General features: G+C 39.5%; 1 protein-coding gene across 1 annotated transcript; it reads left to right on the top strand.

Moving 5' to 3' along the window:
- Positions 1-619: 619 nt before the first annotated feature.
- On the top strand, positions 620-27,826 carry LOC132101460 (C-signal-like). The gene is made up of 7 exons (XM_059506449.1): positions 620-976; positions 18,173-18,338; positions 26,057-26,111; positions 26,456-26,643; positions 27,031-27,195; positions 27,310-27,420; positions 27,522-27,826. Exons 2-7 carry the CDS (start codon positions 18,192-18,194, stop codon positions 27,633-27,635), a joined length of 780 nt encoding a protein of 259 aa, XP_059362432.1. The 5' UTR covers positions 620-976; positions 18,173-18,191; the 3' UTR covers positions 27,636-27,826.

Raw genomic sequence — 27,826 nt, 5'->3', positions numbered from 1 at the left:
ACATCACAATTAAAGTATAATTTATTTTTATTTTTTTTTAGCTTTAAGCTATAATTGCCTTAAAAAAATTGGTAGACATTTTATGTAAGTGTCCCCTTTGAGCATCTTTTTTTGTTCGCTCAATTTAGATTCCCAATACAACATGGTGGGGACATAAAATGTTTCGTAGTGGTCCAGACATGGAAGTGACGTAGTTTTATTAATGTTTGATGAGGAGCGAGGCTGTAGATATTTTTAATACAGGGACACTCAGTACTGCTAACGCTGTTCACGCACCAAAAGACACGGTCAGACATACCGGTTGTGTGGAAAGAGATGTGGAATGTTTGTGTGGGCTTCTGAGGTGTGTGCATATTTATGTGTAAAGAATGCTGCCAGACTGGACTGTACAATCTGCTTTGAGGACTTTACATTCCCCTGACTCTCCCACATCCCTCAGCAGGTTACCAGACTCAAGCCGCCAGTTGCCTACCCAGCATTCCACAGGCTTTAGCTCAAAGAAAAAAAGAATCTTTGGCATGGGATGATTGGCCTGTAGCTTGAGGCTAAAGTGCTCTGTGGTGTCACACAACTTATAAGAACAGTCTAAAAGTGACAGGGAAACACTTGATCGCTGACTGGTCATGACATGGCAAAGTTGTGGATTTGTTACAGGAAATTTTAGGATGCCCACCTGTGCATGCCCTGACATAATGCCCTTTGACTAGATATCTTTACTCTCTGTTTTTTAATAAGTTGCCTGTTTTGTTTTTTATTGGTTAGTAACCCATTGCTATCTTCCTAGGCTGGCATTGTTTTCATAATGGAGGTACACGAATATTGGCCACTGGCCTCCCATCTGAAATCTGAGAGCTCGAGCTGGAATGTGAGACGTCACCTGGTCACTATGGTTACATGCCTGTATCAGCTGCTTTTTGTCCTAGTTTGAGAGTATGGACTGTTTTGTATTTTTCTCTGAGTGAGTGCTTGTGAACAGGTATGAGATGAAGTCTGGAACAGTTATAGTCGGTTTGTGTCTTGTTTGTGTGTGATAAGATCAATGTGTACATTTTCAGAGGACATTAAACTTGGGGGGAGGGGACTTGATTCATGTTTTAATTAACACTTTTTTGTGTAAAAAATGTTTATTAGGAGTGCATTATTTCAAATGGACAATTGTTCATTCAGACAAGAGCTTTTTTTTTTTAACCCTGAAGACATAAGTAATTAAGTTCTGCCACCTAGTGGCCATAATGTCTAAACTCAGTCAAAATAACAATAATAATAACTATATACAGGTCCTTCTCAAAAAACTAGCATATTGTGATAAAGTTCATTATTTTCCATAATGTAATGATAAAAATTAAACTTTCATATATTTTAGATTCATTGCACACCAACTGAAATATTTCAGGTCTTTTATTGTTTTAATACTGATGATTTTGGCATACAGCTCATGAAAACCCAAAATGCCTGTCTCAAAAAATTAGCATATCATGAAAAGGTTCTCTAAACGAGCTATTAACCTAATCATCTGAATCAACTAATTAACTCTAAACACCTGCAAAAGATTCCTGAAGCTTTTAAACAAAACAGCCTGGTTCATTACTCAAAACCGCAATCATGGGTAAGACTGCCGACCTGACTGCTGTCCAGAAGGCCATCATTGACACCCTCAAGCAAGAGGGTAAGACACAGAAAGAAATTTCTGAACAAACAGGCTGTTCCCAGAGTGCTGTATCAAGCAACCTCAGTGGGAAGTCTGTGGGAAGGAAAAAGTGTGGCAAAAAATGCTGCACAACGAGAAGAGGTGACCGGACCCTGAGGAAGATTGTGGAGAAGGACCGATTCCAGACCTTGGGGGACCTGCGGCAGCAGTGGACTGAGTCTGGAGTAGAAACATCCAGAGCCAACCGTGCACAGGCGTGTGCAGGAAATGGGCTACAGGTGCCACATTCCCCAGGTAAAGCCACTTTTGAACCAGAAACAGCGGAAGAAGCGGCTGACCTGGGCTACAGAGAAGCAGCACTGGACTTTTGGACAAATTTTGCATGTCATTCGGAAATCAAGGTGCCAGAGTCTGGAGGAAGACTGGGGAGAAGGAAATGCCAAAATGCCTGAAGTCCAGTGTCAAGTACCCACAGTCAGTGATGGTCTGGGGTGCCATGTCAGCTGCTGGTGTTGGTCCACTGTGTTTTATCAAGGGCAGGGTCAATGCAGCTAGCTATCAGGAGATTTTGGAGCACTTCATGCTTCCATCTGCTGAAAAGCTTTATGGAGATGAAGATTTCATTTTTCTGCATGACCTGGCACCTGCTCACAGTGCCAAAACCACTGGTAAATGGTTTACTGACCATGGTATTACTGTGCTCAATTGGCCTGCCAACTCTCCTGACCTGAACCCCATAGAGAATCTGTGGGATATTGTGAAGAGAAAGTTGAGAGACGCAAGAAGACCGGATGAGCTTAAGGCCACTATCGAAGCATCCTGGGCCTCCATAACACCTCAGCAGTGCCACAGGCTGATTGCCTCCGTGCCACACCGCATTGAAGAAGTCATTTCTGCAAAAGGATTCCCGACCAAGTATTGAGTGCATAACTGAACATAATTATTTGAAGGTTGACTTTTTTTGTATTAAAAACACTTTTCTTTTATTGGTCGGATGAAATATGCTAATTTTTTGAGACAGGCATTTTGGGTTTTCATGAGCTGTATGCCAAAATCATCAGTATTAAAACAATAAAAGACCTGAAATATTTCAGTTGGTGTGCAATGAATCTAAAATATATGAAAGTTTAATTTTTATCATTACATTATAGAAAATAATGAACTTTATCACAATATGCTAATTTTTTGAGAAGGACCTGTATATATATATATATATATATATATATATATATATATATATATATATAAATATAAAATTTTAATGAATTTTAAAATAATAAAAAACTTAAATAAAGTTTATATAGATGTTCTGGGAAAAATCATACCCTGGCTCAATCAGTGTTATCTGAAATTAAATGTCAAAAACAGCTTGTATGTTCTTTTCTTTTCTGTTGATATGAAACAGGATATTTTCATTTCGGGAGAGAGTTTATAGGTTGTTTTGGAATATAAATAGTTAGGTGACTTTGATTAGGGGACTTGGATAGGGGACTAAGGGACATTTGGACTCATGTCATGGTTTTAAAACACATATAAAAAAGCTATGTAAAAAGGTCAAATTGAATATAGTAACTTTTCGGCTTATTAGAAACTCTTTATCAAATGAGGCTGCTCATCAAAAAAAAAACTAGTTTTCACCATTGTCATATCTTAAATATGTATAACCTGCTTAGCTGGGAAAACAACACTAAGTTTAAAAATTAATGGTTGGTTTATAAGATTAGGCGTGGTTTAGCTCCTCCTCTGGTTGATTTTGAAAACATAGTAACTAGAGGTGCAGCTAAAGCTGATTGCCTAATTCCACATAGAAAAACTTTGTTTGGTCAAGCGTTTTATGTTTTTCATTCAGAGCATCACATCAGTGGAATTCAACACCACAATCAATTAGAGAATGTATATCATTTCACGCATTAAGAAATGGCTTTTACATTAATGTTTATATATCTTAATAAGCTGCTTTTTGTTTAATTTTTTTTAAATACATATTTCTTTATTTTTTTTATTGTCAGTTTGTATAATTTGTTTGATTTTTGGTTGAATTTCGTTGAGGTTTTTTCCACAAACCCGATTCCAAAAAAGTTGTGACACTGGACAAATTGTGAATAAAAACAGATTGCAATGTGGAAGTTTCAAATGTTATTCAGAATACAACATAGATGACATATCAAATGTTTAAACTGAGAAAATTTATAATTTTATGGGGTAAAAAGTAGATTTTTTATTTCATGGCATCAACACATCTCAAAAAAGTTGGGACAAGGCCATGTTTACCACTGTGTGGCATCCCCTCTTTTTAGAATGGTTTGCAAATGTCTGGGGACATGTGAGGAGACTAGTTGCTCAAGTTTAGGAATAGGAATGTTGTCCCGTTCTTGTCTAATACAGGTTTCTAATTGCTCAACGGTCTTAGGTCTTCTTTGTTGCATCTTCCTCCTATATGATGCGCCAAATGTTTTGCATAATGTAACTTAATGTAACATAATGTTTTGGGTGAAAGATCTGGACTGCAGACGGGCCATTTCAGTACCCGGATCGTTTTCTACTCAGCCTTGATGTTGTAATTGATGCAGTAAGTGGTCTGGCATTGTCATGTTGGAAAATGCAAGGTCTTCTTTGAAAGAAACGATGTCTGGATTGGAGCAAATGTTGTTTTAGAACTTGTACATACACCTTTCAGCATTGATGGTGCCTTTCCAGCTGTGTAAGCTGCCCATGACACACGCACTCATGTAACCCCATACCATCAGAGATGCAGGCTTCTGAATGGAGCGCTGATAACAACTTGGGTTGTCCTTGTCCTCTTTAGTCCTGATGACATGGCATAATGAGCCTTGGCCCAGAGAAAATGCCTGCGCTTCTGGATCATGTTTAGATATGGCTTCTTTCTTGACCTATAGAGTTTTATCAAATGTATTTTTATTAAGGCATATGATTTGACATACAATTCACTTGTACATTCTGAGAGCTTTTTTTTTTTTTTTTTAAATAAAGAGAGAGAAATATATATATATATATATATATATATAATATAATAATAATAATAATAAATAAAAAACAATCAAACAGTAAGCTTAAAGAGGTACAAAAGGCAAACCAAAAGTAACAAAAAAAAAAAAAAAAAACACTGACCACAATACCCCACACTAATCCATCCCCCTTTCCACCCGTCTGACCCTTCCCCATGTATCTCCACCCTTCCCCGTAAAGACCTTCACTCTAAAACCATTACCATTGTCATATATTGTGTGCTAGGATGTGGACTGTTGTACTGGATTTGTAGTTTTTAGGTATGATATGAGGGGTTTCCATGTTTTATTAAATATGTTGAGCCTGTTTCTCAGCGCATATCTTATCCTTTCTAAATGAAGTGTATTAGTTAAATCCTCTAACCACATCTTAGAAGTCGGTACGGTTGCGCTACTCCATAAGATGAGGATTAATCTCTTTGCTATTATAAAGCAATAAGAGAGAAAACGCTGTTGTGCCACGCTTAATTTTCTGAAGGTCTCTGATGTTCCAAGAATGATAAACAGGGGATCAGGTTCGATTGGAGTATCTATGACCTCAGACATAATGTTACATATATCAATCCAGAACGATTGAACCCTTGGGCATAGAGCAAAGCTATGGAGAAGTGTTGCTACGGAAGAGTGGCACTTATCACACATGGGTGACACTTCTGGGTATATGTTGTGTAGTTTCTCTTTTGAATAATGAAGTCTATGTATAATTTTAAATTGGACAAGACAATGTCTTGCGTTAACGGAGCAATTATGTATGTTTTCAAGACTTTCTTTCCATAAATCGTCTGGAATAGATTCACCAAGTTCTTCTTCCCACTTTCTTTTATATTTTTCAGTTGGTGGGGAGCTTATTAGTAAGAGATTGTTATAGATACATGATATTTGACTTTCGTTAGGAGACAATTTCAGACAGTCGTCTATTTTAGATTGTGGTTCAGTCTCAAATTCTCTTAAGTATTTCCGAACGTAGTCCCTAACTTGAAGGTAACGAAATAAATTATTTTTCCCCAGCTCATACTTCCTCTGTAGTTGCGTGAATGAAGCAAAAACGCCTCCCACGTATAAATCACCAATACATTGGACACCCCTCTCACTCCATGTAGAAAACGCTCCATCCAGATTGGAGGGGGCAAATGTGGGATTTCTATTGATGGGTAACATAAGAGAAATTGGTTTAAGATTAAAGGTGATCTTGATTTGTTTCCAGGTACGGATCATACTATGAATGATAGGATTGTTATTATACAGGGACTTATTAACCGCAGCTGGAGCTAGCAGGACTGCGGCCATGGAATATGGGTGGCAGTCCTCCCGCTCCAGCATTAGCCAATCAAACATTGGTATTGATGTGTTCAACCAGAAAGTAAACATCTTAATTGTTGAGGCCCAGTAATATAGCAAAAAGTCTGGGAGCGCCAACCTTCCCTCTGACTTTGGCCTACAGAGATGTTTTTTACCTATTCTGTGAACTTTGTGTCCCCACAGAAAAGGAACTATTAAAGAATCTAGGTTTTTGAAAAAAGATTTTTTTTAAAACATTGGGATGTTTTGAAATAGGTATAGTAATTGGGGGAGGAAAATCATCTTTATACAATTAATTCTTCCAATTAAAGAAATTGGGAGAGTATCCCAGAATGATAATCTAGTCTGTAATCGCTCTATTAGAGGAGGGAAGTTTGCTTGGAATAGAGATGAATACTGTTTTGTCACTTCTATCCCCAAATAGGTGAATTTCTCTGGAGAAACTGTAAATGGAAAATGGTCTAGGCATGCTAAGTCATTCATTTGGACCGGCATTAAAACACTTTTAGACCAATTGATACGATAACCCGAAAAGGTCCCAAACAGGTTGATTTTATCGAGAAGATTAGGGATGGAGATTTGAGGCCTTGTTATATATAAAAGGATGTCATCTGCGTACAATGATATCTTATTATTTGTGTCCTTGGTGGCGTAACCATAAATCTGGGGTTCCATTCTAATACATTGGGCTAGAGGTTCAATAACCAATGCAAAAATTAAAGGGGATAGGGGACACCCCTGCCTTGTTCCTCTATGCAAGCTGAACGGAGAGGATATTGTCCGGTTTGTTAATATTTGAGCTGTAGGATTTTTGTAAATAAGTTTGATTAGTGACAGGAATTTATTTCCAAAATTGAACCTATTAAGAACTTCAAATAAGTAACACCACTCAATCTGGTCAAATGCCTTCTCGGCGTCAAGTGCAAGTATGACCAGATCAGTGGATGGACCTCTCTTTGTATACATAATATTGAAAAGGCGTCTAAGATTAAAATTAGCACTCCTATTTGGTATAAAACCCGTCTGATCCATATGAACTAGCTTTCCCAATAAAGGATTCAGCCTATTTGCTAATATCTTGGCAAATAATTTCCCATCGACATTAAGGAGGGAAATAGGACGATAAGAGCCTACTTCCTGTGAGTCCTTCCCTTTTTTGTGAATCAATGTGATCACAGCCTCAGTTAAGGTGGGGGGTAAGTTACCCTGTATCTGAGAATGTTCATATAATTTCAACAGGTACGGGGATAAATTCTCACTGAATGTTTTGTATAGTTCCCCTGAAAGTCCATCAGGACCAGGTGTCTTATTACTCTTTAGGGAGGCAGTGGCGCTCCGAACCTCTGCAATTGTGAGGTCAGAGTTCAAGGAATCACAATCTTCCTTGCTCAGTCTGGGAAGTTCACATTTATCTAAAAATGCATTAATAGTTACAGAGTCTGAAGTAGTCTTTGAGGTATACAAATTAGTATAAAATTCAAGAAACCTGTCATTGATATCTTTAGGCTTAGTAAGTATTGTATTATTGTGGGCTTTTATCTTGTGTATCGTTCTGTCATTTTCCATTTTTCTAAGTTGTCTAGCTAGTAGTTTGTGTGGTTTGTCACCAAATTCAAAATATTTTTGCCTAGTGTAGAGGAATGCTTTACTTAGTTTTGCAGAGATAATTTTGTTATATTCATACTTAAGTGTTGCTATTTTCCTATGTAATATAATAGAGGGGGCGCTCGCGTTTTCTATGTCAAGTAATTTAATTTGATCTTCCAATTCTTTTAATTTAGTCTTATTTACTTTTTGTCTAGAAGCTTCAAACGAGATGATACAGCCTCTTATATAAGCCTTGAATGCTTCCCAGAGGATGGAGGGAGAGGTATCAGGGTTATCGTTCATTTCAAAGTATAGAGAAATCTGGTCTTTTAAGTATTCGCAAAATTTATTTTCAGTAAGTAAATGCGAGTTCAGTTTCCAAGAAGTGTGTGGTTTATCTACATGATCTAAACACACCGAAAAGGTGAGCGGGCTGTGATCCGAGATAACTATACTGTGATATTTAGCATTTAATGTGGACGGTATGAGTTTGGCATCCACCAGGAAGTAGTCTATCCTACTGTAGGAGTTATGTACAGGTGAATAAAATGAGTAGTCCCTGCCTGTAGGGTTCATCGCTCTCCATATATCCAGTACATTAGTGTTATTAATGAACGTATTTAAAAATTCACTAGAGGCATTCCTTGGGAGTCTTTTCGTGGAGGACCTATCAATATATGTGTCAAGGACAGTATTAAAATCGCCCCCTATTATCAAGTGTGTTTGTGAAATGTCTGGTATCAGTGAAAAAACCTCCTGAAAGAATATGGGGTTATCTAAGTTGGGAGCATATATATTAACTAGAGAAAGGGAAATGTTATGGATTTCACCAATCACTATAATATAGCGGCCTTCTTTATCAGTGATTGTTTTTTTCTGTAAAAAGGGCACACATTTTCTCAGTAGAATGGCCGCACCTCTTGCTTTGGATGAAAAGTTTGAGTGGTAAACTTCCCCTATCCAATTTGCTTTTAACCTGCCATGCGAGCCATTCTTCAGATGAGTTTCCTGTAGGAACATAATGTCTGAGGTCAGTGATTTTAGGTGGGTCAGAATTTTACCCCTTTTGACTGGGTTATTTACTCCGTGTACATTCCAACTGGAAAATGTGAGACCCTTCAGCCCTCTGGTTTGATTATTTAAACTATCATACATCTGGAAAATGTGGTTAGTACAGTATCCATAGCAGTACAGTTGTCAATGTTTAGGATTTGAGTGAATGGTCTTCCTATTCCTCCCCTCCCCACTACCCCAGTCCCCCCACATCCATTATCGAGGTCAATCCAGTCTCCATAATAACAAATAAAAACAAAACTACTCTAGCCAATTCAAAGTGAATGTGGCGCGAGCCTTCTTAAGGAAGTACGTACAAATAAACAAACCAGTAACTTCCCCACACCTTCTGGTGGCCTGATGCTAACTCCTATCTGTGATCACATAGCTTGGTAACTTACACAAAATGTTTAGGTAGTTTAGTGAAGAGTAGAAAATATAACTAATTAAAGTGCCATAGTGATATCGTATCCATGGGTGCACACACACGCGCATGTGCCATACCCACAAATATCCATATATCTAGCTAAAAATTAAAACTCAGATTTTTAGGAAAAAAAAAAATAAAAATAATAATAATAATAATTATGTATATATATACATATACACATACATACACACACACACATATATATATATATATATATATACATACACACATACACATATACACACATACACACACACACATGTATGTAAATAAAATAAAAATAAAATAAAAAGGAGAAATAAATGCATATATGAACAAAAACATATAAAGTTGTGACTCCAGGCAAATAACAGTTTAAATAACTTTCAATAACAGTATAATTGTGTCGTAACTTCAGGAAATAACACTTTGAATATCTTTCAATAACAGCGAACCCTTTCCACACTTTAAAGAGCTAACGTCAAATTAACTGAACAATTATCAGGGCTCTGGATAAGATATCAGAAAGAGAAAGAGAAAAAATAAAATAACAGCGCAAATCTCGGTTTGTATGATGCGGGACATAACATTTTCCAAATATTCTTCTAATGAAAATGGTGGTTTTATAGTCAGATAATGAGGCACCATCTGTGTGTAATATTTTGTACAAGTCTTTAACTCACGTGGAAAGGAAACAGCTAGTGTTGTGCTAGCGCTAGCCATAAAAGCTAACGTGAACTAGAACCATAGACTGACTAGAACACAGCCACCCTTCTGAATATCTTGCTTCTCCGCATCAGCAGTGATTGCATCAGTTTAACGTTACGCGTCCTTCTGTCTCGCTTCAGTCGAGCTCGGAGTCGATAGGCGTTCGGCATATTCCTCCGCTTTTTTGGCATCTATGAACGAGATCTGCGTGCCGTTATGGGTTATCAGGAGCCTGGCAGGATAGAGGAGGCCATACCTGACTCCAGGTTTGCCCCGTAGCAGCTCCCTCGTGCGGTTGAATAGTGCCCTCTTTTTAGCTACGGCAGGCGGATAGTCCGGGAAGATTTGAATCCTCTTACCACCGTGAAAGAGCTGTTTCTCTGCTGCAGCCTTGCGTAGGATATCCTCGAGCGTGTGAAAGTAGTGTAGTCTCAGTACAAATGGTGTGGGTGGCTCATGAGGCTCGGGCCGTCTTCGGAGGGTCCGGTGTGCTCTATCAATGAGAGGCTTCTCATTCAGGGATAGCACCTCTTGCAGCAACCCGGCGATAAAGTCTCTCGGTCTGGGTCCCTCAGTCCCCTCCGGGACCCCGATGACCCGGAAGTTGTGTCTCCTAGAGCGCCCTTCTAGGTCTTCACATTTCTCAGTTAGTTTTTCTACTTCAGAGCTCAGGCGGGTGACTTGACGTTGAAGTGCAGTGACATCGTCCGACTGGTGTGAGGCAGACTTCTCTATCTCTCCAATAGTGTTAGCATGCGAGGTCGCGGTTTTCTCCAGGGTCGAAATGGATGTCTGCAATTCTTCTTTAGTTGTAGCCAATTCGCCTCTCAGCACAGTATACACCGTCTGTATACGACCATCGATGGTGGCGCAGATGTCATCTTTAATCTGAGTAACTTCATTTCTCAGCGCAGCAATAGCGGCCAGTACAGCTCGGTTTGGTGGGTCCGCCTCCTCAGTTGAGTCCGAGGGTTGATCAAGGCCTGATTCAAGTTGGTCGTTCTTTTTCGCTTTCCCCTTTTTTAACATTGTTTTTTCCTTTTAGGTTAGGTTTCTCACTTGTTTGTGTCTTCTTATATCACCCCAAAGCACTTTTAAACGGATATACAGGTGTTTAGTGTATTCATAAAATAAAAGTTACGAGAGCTATGTAAAACACGTCTCACCCCTCCATTGCTCAGCAGCGCCCGACCTATAGAGTTTTAGCCGGCAACGGCGAATGGCACGGTGGATTGTGTTTAACGATAATGTTTTCTGGTAGGATTCCTGAGTCCACGTTGTTATTTTCATTACAGTAGCATTCCTCTATGTGATGCATTGCCATCTAAGGGCCCGAAGATCGCGGGCATCCAGTATGGTTTTCCGGCCTTGACCCTTATGCACAGAGATTGTTCCAGATTCTTTGAATATTTGGATGATATTATGCACTGTAGATGATAACTTAAAACTCTTTGCAATTGTTCTCTGAGAAACTCCTTTCTGACATTGCTCCACTATTTGTAGCCGCAGCATTGGGGGACTTGGTGATCCTCTGTCTATCTTGACTTCTGAGAGACACTGCCACTCTGAGAGGCTCTTTTTATACCCAATCATGTTGCCAATTGACCTAATAAGTTGCAATTGGTCCTCCAGCTGTTCCTTATATGTGCATTTATCTTTTGCGGCCTCTTATTGCTACTTTTCCCAACTTTTTTGGAATGTGTAGCTCTCATGAAATCCAAAATGAGCCAATATTTGGCATGACATTTCAAAATGTCTCACTTTCAACATTTGATATGTTATCTATATTCTATTGTGAATAAAATATAAGTGTGATGAGTGGGGCGGGGCCGAGAGCCGTGGGAACGGAGCGAGGCCGGTGGAGTGATTTGGAAATGAGCTACACCTGCAACACTCACCGGTCTCGAGTCCCACGGAGGAGATTGGTGAGTGGCTTTGGCCTTCTATCTTTGTAAACTCAGGAAATTATGCAGTTGTAAACTCAGGAAATGAACTTGTTAAACATTTGTTAAACATTTACTGAAAAAGCTAATAGGAAATCCATTAAAAAAGGGTTACAAGATTATCCTTATTCCTTTTACCACAATGGTTTGTTCCGATTTAGTTGTAATAGTTTATTTCAGTACATTTGTGGCATGCCAATACTATGCTATATATCAAGATCTTATCTACATTTCCACTTTGCATCACATTTCATTTGTAACATTTAATTGTGACACCAAAACCAGTCCCATTTCCGTAGTTCTGTTGTAGATAAAAGGTGCACTGTAACACATTTTTTACATATCTGTAAGATAAACACACGTAGGTCATGTGAAATTAATGCAGACATACATAAAACCTCCTAAGATGTTTGTTTTTCTGCAGCTAGCACAGATCTCCAGTATATGATAACAGTTCTCTTAAGAGAGTTCTCTCGTACTGCGTCTTAGCTTAGACGCTATGGAAAAAGTCTCTTTTCACGAAATACTGAAGCAAAAAATTATCCTTAATTTTTGTAAAGCGCATTTGCAGCAGCACACAGCCATAGGCGAGACGGCTCGCTCGCTCATTGGCTGCTCTGCGGCAAGTGCACAGCCTATTGAAACGGGTGTGGCCCAACCTTATAAAAGTAGCTCGAAAAGGCTTACTCACCTGATTTTTCATCTCTTCAGCGAAGCTCACGCATCGCTGGATCACGGAGGAAGCAAGCGCCGTCTTAGAAGCATATCAGCAGGACGAGCCATTCTGAAGCTGCTGGCCTTCGCCGCCTTCCACTGCCGTTCCTGCTGCGCTGTCCGGCGCCTATATCCTTTCAATTCTGTTATATCCAGCTGTTCTTTATGCATGTGTGTGTGTTCGGCCTGCGACACACACTCGTAAAAGAGCTTGTGTCTTTTTTAAGATGCCTTCCTGCGGCTCGTCAGAGCCCCACTCAGCGAGGGAGACCGGTACGTCATCTGTGTCTCCTGCCTGGGTGAAGATCATACAGCGCTCGCGCTCGCTGACGGCGGATGCCCTCACTGCGAGCTGTTGCCATGGTGACTCTGAGGACTCGCTTGGCCTTTTTCTCTGAGCCTGCATTCTCCGCTGCGCTGAGGCGCCGTAAAAGCACCGCTTCCAGAGGGCTGGGCGAGCTCCGAGGATCTCGCGCCTTCTGCTCAGAAGCCCAGCAAACAAGCTGACATCGAGAAGGAGCCGAGGCGAGTGCTCACGCTGGCCGCGACGAGTCTCGGCCTCAAGTGGTCTGCACCGTCGCCCCTCCTCTCGTTCCCGGCTGGATGGTAGTTTCCTTTCGGATGAGCGTACTTCTCAAAGCCCGCCTCATTTCTTCGGTGTTGCCATCTGAAGCCTGCTGCATGACATCACCTCTGCTCGCGCGAATCTTTTCTGCTGCTGAGCAGGCTGCGTCTGCACTTCACACGATAGCTGCTTCATCGAAGCGCCGGTGTACGAGTTCCGCTGTGGCCGAGCTCTCACCCAAGCGCGCCGCTGTTTCTGTTCCAGGAATTGTGACTGTCTCAGCGACTGTCTGCACGGTTGCCCGTTTGCCTGCACACAAAAGCCGTTATCACAACAGCTTCAGCAACGCAGCTCGAGACCCCCGTTCTCGCTCTACCGGCCGTCGCCCCGCGTCGCGGGGACTGTGGCAGAGGATTACGGTGAGGCCGGGAGCCCCGAAGCCGTCCTAGGAAAGCGCCGGTGTACGAGTCGCCGCGGCCGAACTCTCACCTAAGCGCGCCGCTGTTTCAGTTCCAGGGATTGTGACTGTTTCAGTGTCTTTTGCAATGCGCAAGCCTGTACGGTTGCCCGCTTGCCTGCACACAAAAACCGTTATCACGGCTGCCCAGATATTTCTCGAAGGAGGTGTAATTTCTGGTGTTCCGGCCACAGCCGATGGTGTTATAAATGTGGTGACGATGCCCACTGCTCAGTGCCCATCTCCACATATAAGCACAGCCCTTCACACAGGGCTCGCGCCCATAAAAGCGATTCAGGTCGATCGCGCGCACTGCATAGTAAACGTGCCCACTCCTCAGTGCCCACAATCACTATGTCACACGCGTCATGTGGTTTCTGTAAAAACGAAACCCATGCACGTTCGTCCGGCCACGGCCGATGGTGCTATAAATGTAGTGACGATGGAGGTCGAGGAGGAGCAATCTGCCCGCTGTCCGCGCGCTTCCAGGGGTTTTCGGATTGGGTGCTAGGCATTATAAGGAGAGGCTACTCGCTACAGTTTTTTCGACGCCCTCCGCGCTTTTTTAGCGTGCGTCGAAACCACGGTCAAAACAGAAGTATCACACATACTTCGGGCCGAAATATCAAAACTGTTGAGCAAAGGGGCTGTAGAGCCTGTGTCTCAAGCTCAAAGCGAGGGGGGGCTGTACAGCAGATGCTTTCTAGTGCCCAGGAGAGACGGGGGTCTCAGGCCCATACTGGATCTAAGACAGCTGAACAAGGCATTGGTGGAACGCAGTTTCAGAATGCTTACGACCAGGAAGCTCCTCGCGCATATTCGCAGAGGAGACTGGTTCATGTCAATAGATCTGAAGGACGCGTATTTTCAAATACAGATAGCGTCAAGTCACAGGCGATATTTGAGATTCGCCTTCGGGGGCCAGGCATACCAGTTTACAGTCCTGCCGTTCGGCATGTCCGTAGCTCCTCGTACGTTTACGAGGTGCATGGACGCAGCGCTCGCTCCTCTCAGACTCAGAGGCATGCGAGTGCTGAACTATTTGGACGACTGGCTGATTCTGGCTCAATCACGGGCGGAGCTCGTGGAGCACAGGGCCGTTTTACTCGATCACCTCGAGAAACTCGGTCTCAGTGTCAACTGGACGAAGAGTTCACTGAACCCCAGTCAGACGATACTGTTTTTGGGTTTGGCTCTGGACTCACGTTCCATGACGGCGCGGCTGTCACCACAGCGCGCGTTGGACATTCAGCGCGCGGCGAGTTCTCTCCGCTGCGGCGCGACCGTTTCGCTCAGAGAATGTCAGAAGATGTTGGGTCTCATGGCCTCAGCATCTCCGGTTCTGCAGTTGGGCCTGCTCCGCATGCGCCCCCTGCAGTTCTGGCTGAAAGCGCGGGTACTGCGCGGAGCGTGGGTATCTGGTCGACTGCGTCTCAAGGTCAATCAGGGCTGCGTTACAGCCCTGAAACCCTGGACAGCAAACGACTGGTACCAATCAGGTGTAATCCTGGGGACTTCCTCGAAAGTGAAGATGGTGTCGACGGACGCCTCCACTTCGGGATGGGGAGCGCTGCTCGAGGGCAGACCATCCTTTGGCCTGTGGTCAGAACGGGAAAAGCTCCAACATATCAACTGTCTGGAAATGCTGGCAGTGGAGAACGTGCTGACGCGTGTTTCTGGGTCCAGTCAGGCTGTCCAGAAACAACATTCCCTCGGGCGAATGGTCTCTACACCCGCAAACAGTCCGGCTGTTGTGGGAGAGATTTGGCAGGGCAGAGGTGGACCTCTTCGCATCCCACGAAAACGCTCACTGCCCCACGTTCTTTTCCAAGAACGAAAGCGCGCTGTCACGGAGATGGCCGTGCTGCCCACTTTATGCTTTCCCTCCCGTCTCCCTCCTTCTGCAGGTGATAGAACGGGTGAGAGAAACAAGATGTTCAATGCTGCTTGTAGCACCTTTTTGGAAGAACCAACCATGGTTCCCAGATTTGATGCGGTTAGCAGGCATCGCCCCGTGGCCAGTGCCATTGAGGAGGGACCTCCTCTCGCAGGCCAGGTGCTCGATTTGGCACCCTCAACCGGAGTTGTGGTCCCTCCATGTGTGGGCGCTCAACGGTTACCCGCTGATCTCTCAGTGGGAGTGCTAAATACCATCACTCAGGCTAGAGCTCCGTCGACACAACGGTTGTATGCCTCGAAGTGGTCGGTGTTCTCCAGCTGGTGCACAGCTCGGGGATGTTCACCCCTTAGTTGTGAGGTGACGGAGGTTCTCTCCTTCCTACAAGAGCTGTTGGATAAGGGCAGAGCCCCATCCACGCTCAAAGTTTATGTGGCGGCCATCGCAGCGTTTTCTGAAACAGCGCTCGGTCAGTCAATAGGAAGGAACGATTTGGTCATCCGCTTCCTTAGAGGATCTAGGAGGCTGAATCCTCCCAGACCTCCGTCAGTCCCTATATAAGTCCCTCATCACGCGGTTTCGGGCTCAGGTTATTGCCCTGTCTGCCCTGTCGGTGTCAGGAGAGGATGGAGACTCGAGTCTTCTTTGCCCTGTTAGGGTTTTAAGAGCTTATGTGTCTCGCTCCGCTGTCTTAAGACAGACTGAGCAGCTGTTTGTCTCGTTCAGTGGATGTTCCAAGGGAATGGCTGTTTCGAGACAGACTCTATCCAGATGGATAGTTGACGCCATAGCGTTGGCTTACGCTTCCAGGGGCCTTCAGTGCCCACCGGGCGTCAGAGCACACTCCACGAGGGGCGTCGCCTCATCGTGGGCGTGGTCTACTGGGATCTCCTTGCAGGATATATGTATGGCGGCAGGTTGGGCCTCGCCGTCTACATTTATCAGGTTCTATAACCTGGAGGTTCCCGCCTTGCAAGCAAGGCTGCTGTCGGTATAGCCGAATCAGGGCCCTGATGGGACTTCTGAGTTCGTGAGCGTTATGCACTGCCGACTGTTATATGGGCAGTATTGCGTAAGACCCGCATTGCCACATTGGTCAGGCCTTGCCTCGACTGTGTGATGATTGTATTGCCGCATCTACGGGTGCCGCTAGATATGGGACGGAGGGCTCCCCCCCTCTCCTGTCCTGGGCTCTCTGTGAGTCCCTCGGGTGACTGTGCACTGTAAATCCTGGGCGTTGCTTCAGGTTTATTGGTGTGTGATCCCTGCGCGCACGGCGTTTTACATGGGGTTCCCGTAGCGTCTTAGCTAAGACGCAGTACGAGAGAACTCTCGTAAGAGAAAGTACTTGGTTACGTTAAATTCAAATTATAACATTATTTATATATTCTATCTCTTGATGTTGTAACTGATCTGATCACGTGCATATAAAAGTTCTGTCTAATTTCTCAGAAGGCACTGTCTGATTCTATATCATAAAAAAGGCTGCAAAGCTGTTGAAGGTCAACCTGAAGAGCAAAGGCCTGAATTTGATCATCAATTCATGAATTCAATTATTTCTTGTTTATTTTTATAGTGTATTTCACAATGCGCATTGTTGCAAAGAAGCTTCATTTAAAATTAAACTTTCTACATTATAATTAGGAGTAATTTATCAGTGTGATGATGTCTACGGTATATGGCAGAATTGTAAAGATACAGCATAGCAAAAATCTTGTAGCTACAGTATTCAAACAGTATGGTGTACGTTTAACAGCTATAATTATATATTGTGATCAAACTTAAGGTAAGGAAAATGTATTCATTTTGTATGTTGGTTCAGGATTGGCATCTTCGAGATAACTAAATTTTTTGTAGACAATATTGTAAACACCATTCATATGGTTTACGTATTCCATCAACACAGGCCACCAAGGCTCCAAATATTGTAAAAAAAAATTCATTTTTAAAAATCTATTTTATTCCTTTGATGGCAAAGCCGAATTTTCAGTAGCCATTACTCCAGTGTCACTTCAAAAATCATTCTAATATGATAAACATTTTTAAAAATAAAACTGACTGAACTTTTGAACATATTTTATATTAAGAATATAATGATATTTTTGATATTTAGATATTCTGAAGGTGACTGAGATCACAAGCATCTAAGAGAGAAAGTCGTTTGGCATAGCAGTAGTAGTCATACCACAATGATTACTCAACATTTCTTATGTAGTTCAGCAGGATTCTTACATTTAACATTTATTTCCTCATCAGTCAGTGGATTTGTTTGTGGTTAATTCCAAAGAACAACTTGAAGATTTTAACAGCACAAGGTGGAATCATCAATGTATGTTTTTATTCTGTGGCAATGTTTTATGAAATAAGTTCTGGAATTGATTTAGGCAGACGTCCTCAATCTTTGTCTTTTTTTTTTTACTTCTGTTATGCTCTGCTATCACTGCTGTGATAATGCCATACGACAATAATATAATAACAATATCTGTTCATTTAAGTATATAAAACTATATAAGTATCTGAGTTAAAGTACTTTGTTGTTGGCCATAAATTACAATCAAACTTAAGAATGAGAAAATCAGATAGTCAAGTCAAATGCATGGTATTAGAATGACATTGAGAAGACACTTGAATTGTTACCCACTAAGCTTTTTTGGATTAAAATACCTTCTAAATGAGTAAATCTACTGTAAATGTAATGTAGATTAAATGTTCTCTGGGAGGGACTAACAGAAGTGTGATCAGTTGCAGTTGCGATAAACATTCACAAACCTACAAGGAGTTAATAGACTTGTTCCTCCAAAACACCGATTACTCCCACACATCCAGTACTTACAGTACACACTAACATAAATGCCTTCCATTGTAGACTGAGCTTCTGACTGATAATGGCATCTAGAATATGTGACAGTGTTCTGGTGACTGGATCAAACCGTGGAATTGGACTTGAGTTGGTTCGACAGTTGGTTGATTCACCCTCACCTCCAGTTCAGATCTTTGCTGGTTGTAGAGACCCAAATGGACCAAGATCACAGGTAAGAAACCATGTTAACACTATACAGAAAAGTTGAACTTGTTTACATGAGTACATTTGGCAAACTATCTTACTATCAAACTATCTTAAAATATACTATTGTTCCTTGTTAATAATTTTTTTCATTTGAACTGAATTGAACTTTATTAATATACTTAATTATAATTTTATAATTAATTTACATAATTATACAATTCAGTTCATTTGTTATACAACTTGAAATGTTAGATTAGTAAAAGTACTGCTCTTTGTTACATTATGGTATCTAAAAAAAAGTGTTTTCACTGTTGTCAATGCCATTTAGCATAAAGTTTTTGTTTGAATTCAGTAAATGCCAATGCACTATGTGCTATATGAAAAAATAATGTTTGAACTTTGTGTAACGGGTTCCGGATCGTGCAGATCACGTAGACAGATTACTAAAAAGAAAGTGTGGTTATCAGGAGAAACAAGAAGGACAACCAGTTTTAGTGGCTTTCCTCATTTGCAGCTCATCAGCGTCTTTAAAAACATTTCTCTGTCATGTTAACAGTATAAAATCAATTCTCTGCAATGCCCTTCTCAAAACAGTTCTGTACTTTTTTTTTTATTTGATAATTTTAATTTTAATTGTTAATTTTTAATTGGTTTACAACAATAAAATCCTTCAAATATTTGTTTCCTGTATTTTATGTTATATTTTTATGTTATAAGACACATTTAATCATAATTCCTTTATAATCATCAGCATTTGTAAATTACACTTTAAAATCCATTTAATAAGCCCTCGTGTTTTCTGTGGTAACAGTTTCTATATGACCATTTGAATCTCTGTCAACTCATTCGTCATCATTACACAATTGCTGTGTCTTTCAAATTGTAACCGTCATGAATGACACAAGTTATCAGCATATTGCCGTTAACACATACATTTCTCTATAACGGTACATGTTTACAATTTCTGAATGTCTTTTGTGTAAATTATCCAATTTTGAGTTAAATTGTCACACTTTTGTATTTACAATTAGATCGTTGGCTGAAATCATAAGACCATCCGTTGCTCTATCAGGTGAACTCTCAAAAAACTAATCTAGATTAATTTAAGATTTATTTTATCACAAACAAGCTGTTTGACTACAAACACCTATAAGAAATGTGAGCATACATGTTTTGACACGGATATTGACTTATTGTTTTACTTTTGTGAACACATACCTGAGTTTTCAGGAGAAACAAAAAGGACAATATGGCGAGTGGAATGTGACAGGATTACCTGCCGAAGTCGACAGTCGTGTATTTTTATGTGTGAGAAGGGTACGCCGCCTCAACTAACGCGTGATAAGTACGTCGCCTCAACTGACGTCTGCCATAAAAAAAAAAAATCTCTGCATTACACTTACCCTCTAAATAATACATCATCATCGGAGGTGTAATTTTACCAAGTATTAAACAGTAATAAAATGAAAGAGAACATGTTTTTCTATAATCCAGTGATATAAGTTAAAATAAGTAATATCTTAAGTATACTTTCATGCATATAGTATTTGATTTTACTTAAAGGGATGTATTTGTATTTTACTTAAAGGATAGTTCACCAAAATCAAGAACTTCATAATCAAGTAATCACTGACTAATCATTTACTCATTTTCATGTCTTTCCCAACCTGCAGGATTTTATTTCTTCTGTGGAACATAAAAGTTATTCTAATACTTTCCTATAATCCAATACTTTTTCCATGTCCCTCAAAGATATGATTTTTGGCTTCCAATAAGTACAATCGCTCATTTCACTGAATTTTACAAAAAACTATTATGAATAGTAATATTTATAAAACATATCAAATATGTATTCATTTAAAAAAAAGAAAAAAAAAGAGATGAGATAACATGATAAACAGCCAAGTATGACCCATACTCAGAATTCGTGCTCTGCATTTAACCCATCCAAAGTGCACAGTGAACACACACCCGGAGAAGTGCCACTTTGTCACTTTAGTAGTTTATCAATTTATTTTCCGGTATTTTTTTCCCCCATTTTAATTTGTTGACTTCTGCTGTTTTCAGATTTCATTACTTAAACATTGTTCGTACTCTGCTTGCTCATGGAATAAAGCAAAGTATAAAAAATTTACACTGCTTTATTTAATATTGTGGGAAGAGGTCTTAAAGCCATCACAATTCACTGAATCATAATTTTGATTGTGAGAAATCTAGATAAATGAAAAAATACTAAGAATAAAAATCAAAGTATACTTTCATATTATGATCCAACTGTTTTGATGACTTAAAAAATGGTTATTAAGTATTTAAACTTGAGTAAAAGTCACAACAAGAAAACCATGTGATGTTTCAGATGAAAGTTTAATCATTTAATAACAAATATATTATCGGTTGGAGTTTTTGTAAATGTTTTACAATAAAATCTTTAATCTTTAACTGTTATTTAATTAACAAAAGTACAACTAAAAGAATTTAAAAGATTAAATATATTTTGTAAATATAAACACATTTTAATTTTGATTGCTGCAAAATAATAATAATAATAATAAAAATAAAAAAACAAAAATGAAAGTGAAAGAACACCTCCTGCATGAAAAATAATCAAATTAGTAAGTAACCCCTGAATGAATTAACCAAAAAATTATTTAAAAGCTTAGAATATCTCCGCTCTAATGAATGTAAGTAATATTATTTTTGGGGCTTTATTTTTATTTTTTGCTCATAAAACATAAAACAAAAATAAACACCATTATTTGGATTCTCCTGATTAAAAAGAGCCCAAAATCACTATAATCCGTCATTATCTAAAGATATTCCTCATGAAGTTATAACACGCATTAAACTACACAGGAGCTTGGCAAAAAAAAAAAAAAAAACATCAAAGGTATCTGTAATGGCGATTTCGTTCGTAACCTCATGAAACATCATATATCATAGAAAAAGGCACGTCATTATTTGCAGAAAATCCATCATTTAGATCCTAAGATATCTCTCATAGAGCTATAATACATAAAAAATTATAATGACATGTAGCTGAGCAAAATATAAATTAATTAATTAAATAATATATAAAAAATAAAAAATTCAGAGGTTGCACTCCTGCCAAACATGCATAGATCTTGAAAAATGGCACATTCTTTTCGGAAAATTCTTCCGATTAATAATCCAAAATGTACCATATCAGTCGATCAGATCGATAGATAGATATTCCTCATAAAGCACAACACATTAAATCAGACGGGGCCACAGGGGCACATATGGCGCAGCAAAGAAAAAAAGGCCCAATGCTACAAGTTTTTATTCGTAACTTCTCGAAACATGCACATAATTGGATGTCATTATTTTCAGGAAATTCTCCTGATTAAAAAGAGTTTACCATAATCTGTCATAGATCTAAAGATATTCGTCAACGAATTATAAACTCCAAGTGTGCACATTGTTTAACTTTCTCGTGGATTTTTATGCTGGTCATTTCATAACTCATGCTCTGATTGTGGAAAATGTCATATCATTATTTACAGCAGATTCTCACGATTGAAATGAGTCTAAAATCAAACAACCCATTTTCGTCTTTCGTGTGAATAATAATACCTGAACCCATGAATTAAAGAAATCAGTTGAAAATATCCTTTGAACACTTGGCAAGCAGAATATAAAACCTAGAATGTTTCTGTATTTTATCTTTTATATAACTTATATAACTATATATAATTAAAGAAAGAAAATCTTTTTTTTTTTTGTGACATGTACCCTAATATGTTAGAAACATCATACAGCTCAGTTAGTCATTGTCATATGTAATTTGAAAGGTCTCATAGTAAAATAAAACAAGTGTAATTATTTAGGACTTTGACTAAACTTGAAATTCAAATCAAAAATTTCTAAACTGTCAAGGACTAAGAGAAAGGCTACCTTGGTTCCAAATGCTGTAACTTTTGATTACTTCATGATATCACCATAAAATGTAATACATATGAATAATACATAAAATGTTCTACATGAATGAATCATGTAGAACATCACCAAAAATGAAATTTTCTCCTACCTTATTTCAGACAGGAACCACTTTGGCAAGTTTACTTGAGAATATTGAACACAATTTATCTTTGGCGGCATGGTTCCTTATGGGGGTTCTTGCTCCCAGAATAATTGAACATACAAGAGCTTTAACATTAACCCCCTGGAACCATGAATTTAGAAATACATAACAATAAGACTTTTAATAAAGTCTTTAAAGCAAACAGTGATAATCATGTAGATGTGGCAGTGGGACGTCTATCCTGTAGCCTGGTTATGAAGATGGGTGTCTCTCCGCAATGAGGTCCATACAAGCTAAGATTTTGGAAGCCCTAGTGATCTGAAACAAAGAAGACGACAGCCAAAAGGTGCACAGTAATGTGCTCATGCTTATAATGGGGAGGGAGGGAGGGTTGCGAGCCGTTGAGCATACTTATCGAGCAGTAGTGTCACGTATATATATGTCCCGTGTCTAATAGGAAAGAGGTGGTGATTGGAGCGATTTGACAGCTGACCACATCAGCTGGTCACAGCCTTGCCTCCATGGCCTGACTGAACTAACACTGCGCTCGATTTATCTTGAGATAAATATTGGATGACAAATAAGAGAGATATAAAAAAAATATCCCTTGACCACGCAAATTTCTCTTACATTTTATCATCTATTTCTCCACATGAGAATATTTAGAGGGCAAAGATTTTTTCCCCTAAAAATATAGAAAGATTTCTTCCTTGCTACAGTTTTTGAGTTATGAGTCATTATTTTTGTGTGTCAAAACAAAAACAATACCTTCACTGAGGTGATGCCTCAGGGCTTAAAGGGTTCAAACTGTCTATAATCAGAGTAAATTGGTAATAGGTCAGGGTATCAGGTTTGACTCATCAGAAAGCTATACATCACTTCTATGCAGTGATGCCACGGATTCTCTCAGATAGTCAGAGACAATGGAAATGTGTGATGTGCTCAGATGAGTGCACTTGGAAAAACAGATGAGTTCTCAGTCCCAAAGACCAATGGGCCATCCAGAATTTTACCAGTGATAGATGCAAAAGCAAACATTTGTTATTGGATGGGGGTTTATCAGAGCAAGAGGCATGGGTGACTGGTATGTGTGAGGGTACACTGACATGGAGGCATTACATGTCATTGGCATTGTACAGAGACATATACTGCCATCAAGATGACTTCTTTCAAGAGAAGTCCATGGTTATTAGACCAAGACAACACCAGCTCTCATTCTGACCTTCTCTCATTCATGTGCTACAACATGGTTGCAAACAGTGGGAGCATGGTTTCGTAGAGACAGATTGAATGTGCTAGATCAGTCCAGATCTGTCTCCTATATTGAACATGTATGACACATCATGAAAAGGACATCCATGCAATGATGACCACAGACTGTTGAGCAGCTGAAGTCTTGTAAAAAAAACTATTAGTATCCTCGATTTACAAACAATTAAACATTGTAATTAAAAAGAGAGTTGCTGAGACACAGTGTTAAACATGTCTCTGTCCCAGTTATCTTATATTTACATATTACCAATTATTTGGTCAGTGAAAACATTGAAAATCTTTTCTTTGCACTTTTGCCAATCAAATAAACAATAGAATTACATTTTTATTATAAGATCCTGATTTTATTGCATTTTAAAAATCTTTTTCTGATTTGGGGTTGTATTTCATCCTTTCTTGATGTTTTATGTCTTATGGATGTCTATAAAAGTTAATGTAATGATAAATATAAAATTCAAAGATTTCTATGTACTGTAATTATATAAAACTATACTGTCTGCGCACCATAGTTATGCAAATGAAGTAGATCATCGCGTTTGTTTCAATTCATAAGGATTAAAACTTCTAGAAAAATATTTGGATTCAAATCAATCCCATGGCGCCATAGTGGACAACATTAATATCACAGCCTTAGCGTCCCAAATATTATAAATGAATAAACCTAAGCATGTTTGCTTAGAACGACTTTGTTCTCGACGCAATTTAATGTTAAAGATCGAATGTCTAATGAATATCTAATATAAATACAACTTTATTTCTGTTAAAATTACATTCTTTTATGTCGAGATCACAAGGAAACAAGAAAGAAATGTAATTCAAGCAGAAATCATGCATTTCCTCTCAGTTTTTCCCTACTTTTTGTAGCATCCAAGCAAACTGAACATTAATGTGCTGTACTTCACTTCAACACCAACTTAACAGATAAACAGAATTTATCAAACATAAAATAGACTTTATTATGCAGTAATTATTATGCACTATTACCACTTTTTGGGAAATATCTAAATAAAAGTAACAACCTGTTACAAATACATCTACAGTACTGTAATGCAAACTTTACATTTCGTGTAAGGCGACGTATATTGAGACGATGTATATATCAGGCGTCTTGTGAGGCGACGTATATTGAGACGACGTATATATCAGGCGTCTTGTGAAGCGACGTATATTGAGACGATGTATATATCAGGCGTCTTGTGAGGCGACGTATATTGAGACGACGTATATATCAGGCGTCTTGTGAGGCGACGTATATTGAGATGACGTATATATCAGGCGTCTTGTGAGGCGACGTATATAGAGACGACGTATATATCAGGCGTCTTGTGAAGCGACGTATATTGAGATGACGTATATATCAGGCGTCTTGTGAGGCGACGTATATTGAGACGACGTATATATCAGGCGTCTTGTGAGGCGACGTATATAGAGACGACGTATATATCAGGCGTCTTGTGAGGCGACGTATATTGAGATGACGTATATATCAGGCGTCTTGTGAAGCGACGTATATTGAGATGACGTATATATCAGGCGTCTTGTGAGGCGACGTATATAGAGACAACGTATATATCAGGCGTCTTGTGAAGCGACGTTTATTGAGATGACGTATATATCAGGCGTCTTGTGAGGCGATGTATATTGAGACGACGTATATATCAGCCGTCTTTTGAGGCGACGTATATTGAGACGATGTATATATCAGGCGTCATCTAAGGCGACGTAGCTAGTTCAGACGTACTTAGTACACATACTATTTTTGATAATTTTCTTACGTATGCCGTCGTCACGTCGCCGCCTATGATTGGTTCCAACAGTAACGTCGCCGTGACGTCGCCGCGAGTCTGTCGTCTGCCCTCCCATTCAATCCCATTCAAAAATGGACACGGACTGATGGCGACGGAAGGGTCGACTGCTCCTTCTCCTGCAAAGCCTTAGATCTGTCAGAATCCACACTCCATAAGGACAAGCAATTTTAGTGGCTTTCCTCAGTTGCAGCTCAATAGACGCTGGACTGAGTAAACACAGCGCATCACTATGACAACCTCGTACTTCCACTCCCCCTATTGGCTGAAACTGCTTTGTTTCAAACTCAGCATTTAATGTGGATGAATAAACAAAACGACTCAGTGTACAAAACTGACTTCCTTTTTTTTCTGTTTCACAAAATATAATAAATAATTGTAAAAAATAATCACAAAACAGACATCACCACTGTGATTACACATGAGTGTTATCACATTTGTACCATCTGCACTAGTCCAGTTTTACAAAGACAGCATAGATGACTCATTGTGGCATTGAAACTTGTTGGGCAACTCGGCTGTTTTTCTGTGCTGCATTTAAAAGTTGAATTTTGACTAGTAACGTGTCTCTAAGATGTATCATTTTATGAAAACATGTATTTCTGGAAACTGCTTGTCTTCTAGGCTCTCCAGGAACTAGCTCAGAAGCACCGGGATGTGATCACGGTTGTCCAGCTTGGTAGGATATTTGCTGTGATTATGTGGTTGAGTCATGAATCTGTTCATTAGGACAGTCTCTACCTCAAATGAAAGGATTTGTTCACCCAAAAAATTATATTTGCTGAAAATTGACTTGCTGAAGATGTAGATAAGTTTGTTTCTCAATCTAAACAGATTTTGAGAAATTTAGCATTACATCATTTGCTTAGATGATTGTTATGTTTTTTATCAGTTGTTTGGCATACATTAACTGCAGAGGATCCATTGGTGAGTAAGTGATGTAATGCTAAATTTCCCCAAAATTGTTGTGATGAACACACCCAACAAATTTTCTAAATGTTGGTTTACCTAATTTCTCAACAGACACAACTAGTCCTACTAGTATTGCAGAGGCCTCAAAACTGGTGGATACCAAGCTGAAGGGCAGAGGTCTGAATTTGATCATCAACAATGCTGGTGTGAACATCCCAGGATCCCTAGCTGAGACAGGAATACAGGAGATGGTGGATGTGTACACAACCAATGTTGTAGGCCCTATGCTCATCGCAAAGGTGGCTGAACCTTCAACACTGCAACAAATGAATGTCTTACTTGGTATTTCTGTCTTGTTTTCCATTACAAATATATATATAAAAAAGTGTGACTTAAGACATTATGTCTTTTGAAAAATGTATAAAATTTAAATGTATGCTTAAAAAAGAAGAAAAAAAATCTGTCAGCTTAGTAGAAAAGATATGTTTTTTTCTAACCCCACTAACAGATTTTCTTTTCTTCAGAAAAATAATTTGGTTCCTTCTTGATTTAAAAATGTTTCGATATTTGTACTGGAAAACAAGACAAAAATACTGAGTAAGAAAACATTTCTTGCTGTGAAATGTTTTGTAACATTATTGTGTAGCATTTTCCCTGCACAGTAAATGACGTTAATTCATTTTCAGGATTTCCATCCCCTCCTGTGCAAGGCAGCAGCTCAGTTTCCTCATCAAACAAACATGTCTTGCAATAGGTCAGCTATCATCAATGTCTCCACACTGCTGTCATCCATCACCAGATGCCCTGAGAATTTCTCTGTGTCTCCAATGTACCCCTATCGGGTCAGCAAGGTACCAGTGCTTCTAAAGCCCTTTACTTTACCACAAGTATTATTAACCATATACTTTATTTTACTCATAAATTATTATTAAAACTATTAGATCTTGACTTTTTCTTTACCTCAGGCAGCACTGAACATGTTAACTCGCTGCTTGGCAGAAGATTTTAAAAAAGATAGCATTCTTGTTATGTCTCTCCATCCAGGATGGGTCCAGACAGAAATGGGAGGCCCAAAGGTAATACAAAGGGCTTGCTACAAATGTGTTTTTACATTAATGTCAGTGGTTTACTTTCTTTGGCATACTCACATTTGTCATTTTTCTCGTGGCACCCTCAGGCTCCCCTGACGACAGCTGAGAGCATCAGCGGTCTGATAAAAGTCATCGCAAGCTGCACCGAGAAAGACAGTGGAACTCTTTTAGACTGGGAAGGCAAAAACATCCCCTGGTGATTCCGCCACTCATCTTGTGTGTCTTTACACACCTTAAGTTTGACGTACTTCCACGTCTTTGTCTGTGGTTTGTCTGAGAAAAATGTTTCTAACAGCTATAAGACATAGTATTTATTTACAGGTTCACAAAGTTTGTAATACAACAATGAAAAATCATATTGGGAAGATCTCATATAAAAACATGAAAACAG

This window comes from Carassius carassius, chromosome 23 (assembly GCF_963082965.1).
Source record: "Carassius carassius chromosome 23, fCarCar2.1, whole genome shotgun sequence".
Classification (NCBI taxonomy): domain Eukaryota; kingdom Metazoa; phylum Chordata; class Actinopteri; order Cypriniformes; family Cyprinidae; genus Carassius; species Carassius carassius.
The sequence above is the reverse complement of the archived record's forward strand: the minus strand, read 5'-3'. Positions and strand labels throughout refer to the sequence as shown.

What these genes read in the sequence shown, in the direction of transcription:
- LOC132101460 (XM_059506449.1), top strand. Translation starts at nt 18,192, where the DNA reads ATGGCATCTAGAATATGTGACAGTGTTCTGGTGACTGGATCAAACCGT. An exon ending in CAAATGGACCAAGATCACAG is followed by an intron (nt 18,339 to 26,056) that starts GTAAGAAACCAT and finishes CTTGTCTTCTAG; the next exon opens with GCTCTCCAGGAACTAGCTCA. An exon ending in GCCCTATGCTCATCGCAAAG is followed by an intron (nt 26,644 to 27,030) that starts GTGGCTGAACCT and finishes ATTCATTTTCAG; the next exon opens with GATTTCCATCCCCTCCTGTG.